The sequence below is a fragment of the Castanea sativa genome, chromosome 8 (genome assembly GCF_040712315.1).
Source record: "Castanea sativa cultivar Marrone di Chiusa Pesio chromosome 8, ASM4071231v1".
Classification (NCBI taxonomy): Eukaryota; Viridiplantae; Streptophyta; class Magnoliopsida; order Fagales; family Fagaceae; genus Castanea; species Castanea sativa.
The window spans coordinates 41,141,830-41,152,402 of record NC_134020.1 but is presented as its reverse complement, the minus strand read 5'-3'; the positions used below and the strand labels follow the sequence as shown (position 1 = coordinate 41,152,402).

At 37.9% G+C, this 10,573-nt stretch overlaps 1 protein-coding gene across 1 annotated transcript; it reads right to left on the bottom strand.

The window, feature by feature from the left end:
* Positions 1 to 585: 585 nt before the first annotated feature.
* LOC142608061 (heat stress transcription factor B-4-like) lies at positions 586 to 2,191 on the bottom strand. Its single transcript, XM_075779769.1, has 2 exons — positions 1,775 to 2,191; positions 586 to 1,397 (listed from the first exon to the last, which is right to left on the bottom strand). The coding sequence occupies exons 1-2, from the start codon at positions 2,021 to 2,023 to the stop codon at positions 819 to 821; spliced, it is 828 nt and encodes a 275-aa protein (XP_075635884.1). The 5' UTR covers positions 2,024 to 2,191; the 3' UTR covers positions 586 to 818.
* Positions 2,192 to 10,573: the final 8,382 nt, after the last annotated feature.

Genomic DNA, 10,573 nt, shown 5'->3' with positions numbered 1-10,573 from the left:
TAAAATTTTCGGATCGGTGGAGCCTTAAACCTGGGTCTAGAGCTGACATTGTTTTGAACAAGATGAAATAAAATTGTAGATTTTAGTATAAGTCCAATGTAATTGTATGTATCACTTCAATATTATTGTATTGCGGCATTTGTACTATACATTAAATTGTGTTACACGGTTTAGTCTCTGGTTAAGCTTAGAGTTGATCTCTTTATATAGCCCTCAATGAATTCATTATAATGTACAATTCAAAATAGTAAAAACTCTATATAAAATAAGCTTAGAGTTGATCTCTTTATATAACCCTCGATGAATTCATTATAATGTACAATTCAATATAGGAAAAATTCTATATACTACTTTCATATTCGTGCGTTCTAATAAGTTTTATTATTTCCTTAAAAAAAAAAAAAAGAAGATAAACTTATTTTACTGTGAATGATCTAATAAATATATCATATAGGAGACTACTATCAGTTATGTGTTTCTTTTTTTAACTTCTCTATCTCTCTTTATTTTCAGGATTACTTCTTTACAATAGTACTTAATCTGCTAAGAATATAGATACCAACTTATGCTCGGAGTAAAGAAAAAAAAATGAAAGATGGCTTTGCATATTAGTAATTTTCGGTAAGGTTTCATAGTCTTTAATTTTATTTAATTTTTTCCTAGGAAAAAATGTAGAGGAAAAGCCAAACTTGCTCATTCCAAGAATTGCTACTGAATCATGAAGTAGCTTAATTAGCTCAACTGAACTTGAGCTCTCAACTGTACATAACATTTCTGCTAATAAATCTCAGCCAAAACAACTGGATCCTACCAACAGTTTAAACATCAGAGACCCCAAATTTCAATTCTTCAGAATGCAATCTCTTCTTGCCGCTAAGAGGGACTCCAAACAGCTTGACAGTACTGTTTGTATCCTCAGTTGAAGTCACCAAAGACTTATTACCCAAGTTGCAGCCTTTAGCCCCATGAACACCCGCAACATTTTGAGCCTCACATAAAGAATCCAACTCTATGAGTTTAGGAATAGCATGAGTGTTTCTTTGGTCAAAAGGTACAGGTTTTACATGGTTTTGAATGAAGTAGATAATGTCATTGTAGAGATTCTTCATGTGAGCTAGTTCTGATAATAGCATGAAGTTTTTTCTCCTCAGTCGCTGATTATCTTCTGTGAGAGCCGTAAGGATATCGGTATTGGGTTTTGGAGATGGCAATGGAGAGTCAAACCAAGCTGCATTATCATCTGGTTGGAAAAATTGGTGTGGTTGGTCATGGTAGTACTGTTGGTGATGGTGCTGAGTGGTTTTCCTTCTGTGGATCTCGGATAATAAGTGCTTTGTACCTTTTCTGAAGTACTCGTTTGCAAATTCCCATCGGTCTGAAACAATCTTTTTAAAACCCTGAAAGTATAGCGATTAACAAGTGAGAAACACACTAGAATGTATCCAAAGTGATATAAACCAACTCATCAAACACAAACAGTTTACAGAAACTGATTAGAGGTATAGTTTATAGAGAAAAATATAATCGATAAATAAAGCTGTATGTGTGTGTTTGGTGTATAGGTATTTATACCAATTGAACTGAAAAGAAAAAGAGGGAAAAAAACACCATCCAGCTTACTTATCTCAATTGATGTGATTTGAAAATCACCCATTGAAAAAGACTTTTTCATGGTGTCAAAATAGAGTGACCAGGTTAACAGAGACGTGTGTGTGTGTGTGTGTGAGAGAGAGAGAGAGAGAGAGAGAGAGAGAGATTAGTGTTGTATTCTCACATAGGTATTAAGCTGCCTAACAAAGCTTGAAAAGTTGTTGTGCTTGAAGTAGTTTGGTAGGAGATCTCTAGCAAACTCAGGAGGCCTCCACACAACAAAGGTGGTTTCATCTTCACCCCAAGACACAATGTGATCAGTGCGATGGTCATCAACCAGTTGGTATGTCTTTGTCAGAAATGGCGCTGGCACTGTCTTTTGAGACTCCACTGAGAACACCATCTCTTCACACCTCTCCATTGTGAAAGCCATTACCACCAGACTACTATGCTTCTTCTTCTACCACATATGTCTTTACAATAACTCTCTATTCATTCACTCCAACCCCGCAACATGTTTAAAGCTCTCTCTCTCTCTCTCTCTCACATAAAGAATTTTCTAACTTTATCAAACAAAAACATATGACCATGTCACTAAAATAAAAGTTAATCCCTGTGCTCTCTGGTTTTTTACCTTTAAAAAGCAGATGGGCATGTCAGTAAACTATTTCATTTTTTTATTTCTAGAATTACCATATATAATAAGATCCTATGAGCTATTAATTAGCTATTGATTGTTCCCTTGACTGCATTTGACAGTAGAGATGTATGTGGATGCCTCTTAAGCTTTTACATTTGTTTATTTTGTCCCCCCATTTTTTTTTTCTTCTTTCTAATAGTTGATTTTGTATGGGCACTCCACTTTTCTGACCATGAAGTGCCCTTTAGTTTATTGACAATTTCACCCCAATTGAACTACCATGAATACTTGATGCTTGAGTAGAAAATAGATATGCTTATCACTGCCTATTTCTTCTTCCTTAAAAAAAAAAAAATTAATGTTAGGAATTCAGTCTTTCTGAAAAAATTAAAATGGTTTACCAACCACTTCTTTCAAATCTCATACCAATAAGAGTTTTATACACTAAATATTACTTTCAAATCCCATACAATAATCTTGATGTCTTATATTTTTGCCACTATCCTTGACCAAAAATCAAGAAGGCTCTTCCCTATGTTCAAGGGGAAAAGGATTAAAATAAAAGGTAGAGGCTCAAATCAAAGATTTATATATATATATATATATATATATATATATATATATATATATATATTAAATGCTTATATTTTTGTTCCAAACATAAAGAAGCCAAGGCTTGCAATTTCCTAGGATAATAATGTGAAGACATTGTTAGATTTTTATTTCTTTCTAGGAGGGACATCATTCTTATCTAGAAATGGAACTTGAAAGCTCATGATGACATAAATTAATTAATGTGATCCATAGATTTTAACACTTGATGCATATAGGCCCGCGATTTCACCAATTACACCGTCCATTTCAATATGTTGGACACACTGACTTTCCTGCCTCTTTTTTCTTTTTCTTTTTTTAATTAGTACATTAATTAATTGTAAGGGAAAAGGTTATTTGTCTCTGATTTATTGCAAGTACAACATACCATAGTTTGTAATTGATTAGAATCAATGTAGGAATAGAATGGTTGTACAAGAGCTCAAGTTCCATACCAATTTTAGATAAAAGATCGATCCAATTAAACAAACCAAATAGGACATTCACATGCCAATATTTTACATATGGTAAGGAAAGCTTAATTATTTGAAGCTACCTCAACAGAAATCAAATTTTGAACATTTACCTAATTAAATAATCAGAAAAGGAATGCTAAACATTATTTCTCTAGCAAGATTGAGTCAACATTATTGGGATATCTTATAATGAATGCACTTATGATTCTAGAAATTCTTATTGAAAGCCATCACATGCTTACCATGAACCTTTAATTCTTGCAACTTTGGGATACTTTACAATGAATGCACTTATTAATTTTGAGAAATCACATGAACAATATATATATATATATATATATATATATATATATATATGTATGTGTGTGTGTGTATGCATGTATGTATGTGTGTGTTTGGTGCATGCAATTAATTTAGAAAATTTTCTTTCTATTTGAGAGAGAGAACAAAAGATCAACATGGATTGACCATATATGTACAATAGAAATTACTAAATTACTAAATATTTAGTATTAAACTTTGCATATCACAACAAATCCATTAAATGGTATGCATATAGTAGACTAGTCCTATGGTTAGAGCATGTGTTATATAATCAAATTACTTGCACTATAGGTAGGGTCATAATTCATAGAGCTTGCAAGACATATGTTAGTGATAGTGAATGATAACTGGGAAGGAAGAATAAGAAATGCAAGACACAGTGTGTGGCCTTTTCAAGTAGGGACTCGTAGACTCATGTAACTTAACTTGCGAACAGATTGAATCGTGTGACAAGGAACTCGGACTAAGATTATAGAATGTACTTGAAATTGACTGAGATAATCCAATGAGCTTGGGTTGTTTGTTATAATTAACACTGTTCAATCATCTTATTAAAAAATTTGTGATTCTCATCTATTCGAGTTAACTTATAGAGTTTAATTTTGGACATAGTAAATGTGTTTGTCAATATAGTTGTGCTTCCCAAACCAGGGATTGAATATTATGTGTCATTTTAATTGTATTTCAATCAAGACAAATACCCTCTAGTTAATGTAACTAGGAACTTCTAAACAATGATAAATCCTAGTTAAAATGTAATTTATACCCTTCAAGTTTAGGGTTGGTTTTAAATTGGTCCATCAACTTTCAAAATTTGCAATTCACACTATTGAGAAGTGAACTCAAACTTAAAGGATATAAACAGTATTATAATCTAAATCTTCATTGCTTATACCACAGTATATTTCCCTCGCCAATTGATCTATAAGGTTGGTTAACAGTGAGACACAAAGCCAAGCACATGAGGATCCCCTCTTTAAAACCTCTCTCTTATGTCTGCATATAGTCATATAGATATATTTTACTCAAAAAGAGAAAAGAATATGGATGTATTTTATGTGTGTTAGTTGGAACATTCCTAGCCTTCCCTCATTTTGTGAGCTCTGACCTCTTTATTCATTTATTTCATAGCATTGTACACATTCCAAGGCACACCCGTGACTTAAAGGGTCTACGAAAGTTTTTCCTTCCTGTCACAGAGCAAAAAAAATAGTATATTTATCCTCTGGTAAAAGACTACTTTTAAAATGAAAAATCATTTTCTAATTCTCATTTCTGTCACGCTTGGCCAAAGGAGTGCGGATTTCAACTCTCAAAGCTGCATCCCTCTATGAGAGGAAAAAAAAAATTGGTCTCATGCATGACCCCATTAGATTCCCTTGTTGTGGGAATGTCGCTAATGACCCCATCACATTAGCCTTAATTAATATGAGGCTCCCCTCCCTCTCTCTCTCTCTCTCTCTCTCTCTCTCTCTCTCTCTCTCTCTCTCTCTAAGTATATTGGATAACTAGGTGGTTGAGTGTGAATCACGAATGTTTTTATTAAAAATATTATGAGATGTCAGCTGAGTCCCTTCTCTTGATATCTCTTCTTTATATATGTGAAAATTGTTGTACCTACAATTGATTTCGGTCACTTGAGCCTAATAGGTTATACACACCCCTCATACTAAAGGAGAAAGTTTGAGTTTGAAATGTTTTGAATGTATAGTTTGGTGTGGCACCTATACTGACTAACGTGACAAGATCTTGTGTTGTAGACATGACACTGATAATGAGGTTTACATTTGGTTAACATAGCAGAACTGCTGAGGCAGATAAAATCTTGTGTCCATACCTTGCATAGAATTGGTCACCTGTAACCCCATGTGTTTGTTTGTATGGCACCTTAAGTTTAATTGTTTTTTTAAACATAAAAATCAAACAAAACCAAAGTTTGGAAGATGTGATTGCAAGTTGTTTGAAAATATATGTTAATTTTTTTAGTATTTAACTCATGCAATGAAATTTGCTTATAAAAATTAAGTTTATCGGTGTAAGTGTGTAACTTATTCATCGTATAAGTTGGTTGAGTCTGGATTATAAATTTCTTGAAGAAGATAAAGTTTTGATATGTTCGAGATGGGGAGTTGATACTCTTTTGCCCAAATTTTTGCACCAAAATGAATTTATGAGGGAAAATTTTAATTTATTGGTGTAATATTTTCATTGTAAAAGCGGGTTAAGTCTTGGTAAAAAATTACTTAAAGATGAGAATAGATCTTCTTTTGCCCGCATCTTTTGTATCAAAATGAGTGAAACTTGTTTCATTAGAAAGCAGATATTTGGGACCTCAAAACATAGATAACTTTGACCTAGTTTGAAGTTTTTAAATGAGTGAGAAATAGCCGTTTGGAGTTGACACAAGAATGTTGAATCCAAGAAACACTAAATTGCAACTAAAACTTGATTGATTATCAATCGGTTGAGATATGTAGACCTTGTTTTATGTAAACTTGTTTTTTTATTAGATTTTGGTCTTTTATTGAAACCCTACTTATAACACTTAAAAAGAAAGCCTCATAAACATTACTTTCAGAGGTGAAGAGAGGTTGAAGCCCTATGCTAAACAAAGAGCAAAATAAAGTCTCCAACTCTCCATTACAATATGCTCATAAATTCAAAAGGCTAAAATCTTTATCAATTGGTGAGATCAAAACTTTTTTTTTTTAGATAAGTAGATAGTTTTGTTGGGGGGGGGGGAGGAGGGGAAATTTGGGGTTCAAAGCTTGAAACCATAGAACCAATCAACCAGTGCAACATTGCATTTTAAGGGTGAGGGACATTTAAGGGTGATAAACTAAGAAGTTTTCGTATCATTACTGTAAGTGCACAATTTGTACCTAGACCCAAACGAATGATGAGCTCAGGCCCAAAGAGCTTTATACAATGAAATTTGTAGAGTATGGGTTTGAAACCTAGGTTAGGGACATTGGGGAACTGATAAACAGGCTAGAAGACCGTAATCCACACAAATAATAGATAAATATGACAAAAAACTCTCCTCGGACGTAAGCCGAGGACCACTTGTATGGCCTTTCTTTCTCTAAGCAAAAGATTACAATTTTTTGTTTTTTAAAAGAGGTCCCCCTCTTCTTTTCTCCCTCGTCTTCTTATAACCTTCTTCTTCTTCCCTGTTTCATCCACATGTAACATAGATTTTCCTCCTAGATACTTGTCACATCCACCACCTTCTTGAAATCTTTCAATAATAGCTGGAAGGCTGAATATTACTGTTCAAAGGTCATTTGTCAATTAATTCGGTCAGGGAGGTAGATGCAGGGCCTTTAATGCGGTGGTAGCAGCTTTTTCCTCAGATATTTCTCACACGTTCTTCCTTCTAACGAGTACTTGGAGCATGCCTTTTACCCAACTGATCTTCCAGAAGTCTGTCTCTAAATCCTTTAGCATGTCCCATGGTCTTTACTGGGCCCGTCCGAGGAGATACTCCTCCTCAGATAACTCCTCGGCCCCTTGTAGCGTGGACTGACCTGTGGGCCTCGAAGACTCTAATTGAACAGACTTATACCAACTAACCAGGCCCAAGGGCCAAACATGCATTTAAGCATTTTTACCCCCCACAATAGCCCCTCAAAACTTCATTTTTCCCCCCATCCGAGGAGAGAAATGGAGTTTTGAACCAATAACGCACCCTCCACACACTTTGCAAACTGCCACACGTGTAAGGGTCCTTTCGTTCCTTCGAAACCGCCTCTGACGCTTCGAAACCCGGAACACTCGCATTAATGACTGCAAGTTACGTCTTGGTCCCCACGTTCAACGGTGAGATACATATCCAACGGTCCAGGTTCGTTCTAAAAAATTAGGCGTGATAATTCTGATTCAAAACTGCCTCCCACATGCCAAAACGCCTAGGTAACCGTACCTTAATCCATTCTTTCAGAAATCAATCAAATCTAAGAGTTAATCACTATCTTTCCTCTCAAGAAGCTCGTGAAGAATCGCCTAATTATTTCCTGTAAGTTCTCAACTTCCTTTACTCATTTCTCCTCGGCTTCTGTCTTCGGCCACCATCTAGACCCCTCCCCTTCTCTAAACTTTCATTCTCGCTCCCACCAAATGGGTAGATTTAAGTGTTTAGTAGATACCGACACCGGTATGAAGGGTTTTCGGGCCAAATATCAAATTCTCCAAGATGTAGGCTTAAGATATTGTCCAGTAGAAGCCATAGGTAACGCTAGGAGAGAGGGAGAAGTTATCATCCCCATCATCGCCTTCCTAGAAGGTGGGATGACCCTCCCCATGAAAAACGTAACCAGCAAATACCTACGCAAGCATAGGTTATGCCCAGATCAGTGCACGCCAAATGTATTTAGAGTCTTAGGTTGTGTCGATGCTTTAAACGAGCAAATGGGTCTGAACCTCACATGGCATGACGTCGTTTACATGTACGAATACCATAAGCTTAAAAGCGTAGGATACTACCTCAAATCCAGATCTAGCATTGTTAGGCTCATATCCTGCCTTCCTAAATCCAACAAAGGCATGAAAGACGACTACCTTATCACCTCGGGAAACTGGTCTGATGGCCCTCACTGCCCTGTCAAATGGGGAGACCTAGGTGTGACTCCATAGGAGTTAGATTCCCTAACCCGTGACTTAGTCCCATTATCTTTCCTTTTTTTTTTTGTTACATTGCATATTATTACACCTTTCTTTGATATTTATTGCTAATTTAACCATGTTCGTCTCCTCGGATGTTTTTCACAGATAAACAACACGTACGGCCACGCTTAAGTCTTTGCAGCGTCGCAGACCTCAATCGCATTCTTCGATCAGAAGTCTTTGTTAGCGAAGACCTACAAGTGAGAGCAGCCCACCTGATATTAGGATACGATCCTTTATCAGACGACTTCCAAGAGATTGACAACGCGATCACCGCAGGAGACAAACAACGCAGAAGGATAGACGTTTCACGATGAGGCTTCCTTTCTGACCACGAACTCCCAAACGACCCCTCTATCATTCTATACTCTCGCCCCATCGCAGCAATTCCTCTCTCGGCACATTCCCAAACAACAGCCGTCCGAGAAGAACCTGTGTCCTCGCAACAATCGTTGGACGAGGAGATTGACCAGTTTCGCCTTGAGGAAGCTGAGAGACCTTGAGAGGATCAACTCGTCATCCTCTCAGACGATGAGCACGTGCCCGTAGAAACTTTGGGCATAAAAGGTTTAATAATTGCACAGCCTGACTCTAGCTCCGAAGAAGACGACATGTCCACTCTTAGGAATCTGATGTCTAAGAGGGGTACGAAAGCCTCTAAAAATGACGCGGGTGAGTCACAGATCCCTCCCCCTTTGCCAGCACCCCCTCCTCCCTCCGATCCTAAGATTCCCATTCCGGAACCTAAGAAGAAGAGGAAAAATGAGGCTGAGGAGGCAAATATGGAGAGGTAGAAGAAACTAAAGCAGCAACAACAACAACAGAAAGCTGGCAAAGGTAAGGGACGTGCCTCTTCAATAGAAAGTGGGGAAAATCGTGACCTGCTCGGGGTACGCTGTACACCGGCCAACTGGTCTCCCGAACTGAAATTAGATAGGGCCCCAATCTCTTGCCAATCCAGCATCAGGGCGTTCCAGTAAGGACACACTCATCACTTGGCTGAGGCTTTGGAACGGCCTCTTCTTCTGCCAAAGGACATGGATGCCCTGGACAAGATGAATCAACCACATCTTTTTCTCTCTCTCAAAAGGGACTTGGCTTTGGTGAGTGTCTCGTATTTACCCCCACCTTACTGCTTTCACTACATTTTAACGAAAAAATCGTTCTCATGTACTTTGAATTTGCTCTAACAATAATGCATTTATTTTAATACTTTAACGCAGGCCATTCAAGAAGTCTTTGCTGTCGAAAAGTGGCTGGAAGACTCTCGGAAGAAAGCTGCAACTGAACTTGAGGTCAGACAGAAGACCGAGAAGTCCTTAGGCCAAGCTCTTATGGAGAACGAGAACCTAACCAAGCAGCTGGCTGAGGAGAGGAGGGAGAGAGATGGTGCCGAGGCCAGCCTGAAAACGATGAGAACTCAGGTGGAGGGGCAACGCAAACTTCTATGTCAGAAGGACGAGGACTTGTCCAAAGCCCAAAAAGAGAACTCCGACTTGAAGAAGGAGCTTGCTCGAATGAGGGTAAAGGCTCGTACCTTCAAGGAAAGCATGGAGGCTGCAAAGAAGGCTGCCTACAAAGAAGGGGTTGAGGTGACAGAAAATTAGCTGACAGAGGAGTTCGCCGAGCTATGCCGGGAGTACTGCCAACAAGTGTGGGCGGAAGCTCTAATTGTGGCAGGGATTCCCACAACTTCCGAGTTGAGGAAGCCTAAGAACATTTGGCTTCCGCAGGACATCCAAGTGCTCGAAGAGCTTCCTCCTGTCGCACCTACCCTCGAGACGGCGCCTTCAACGCATCCTTCCATGATTCCACTGCCCATTCCAACTCCTAAAGAACCTGCTAATTCTGACAAAGAGAAGGAACAAGGCGACAAAGCTGAGAAGCCTCCGAGCAAGAATGCCGAGCCCAATGCTTCTCCACCAGAGGCTAAAGACAAAGGGAAACAAGTCCAGACCTCATTCGAAGCAGCTCTAAAACAAACAGAGGAGACCAACAAAGCCAAAGGGGCTACGAGCACATCCAAGCAGGATCCCCCCACCAAGGTGTAGGACCTAGGCTAGTTAGAACTCCTTCCCCTTTTCTTATGTAATAATTTTTGTATTAGGGCTTTCATTTCCAGTGTATATTTTTGACAAAAATTAATGAGAAATTTGAAAGGTTTGATCTTCAAATGACTTCCAAACTTCAATACAAAGATACTAATTCGCTTCTCTTTAGTGCAAAACTACATGAATGGAACAATTAACTCCTCCTAATACGTCGTAAGGTCTTTACAACATTT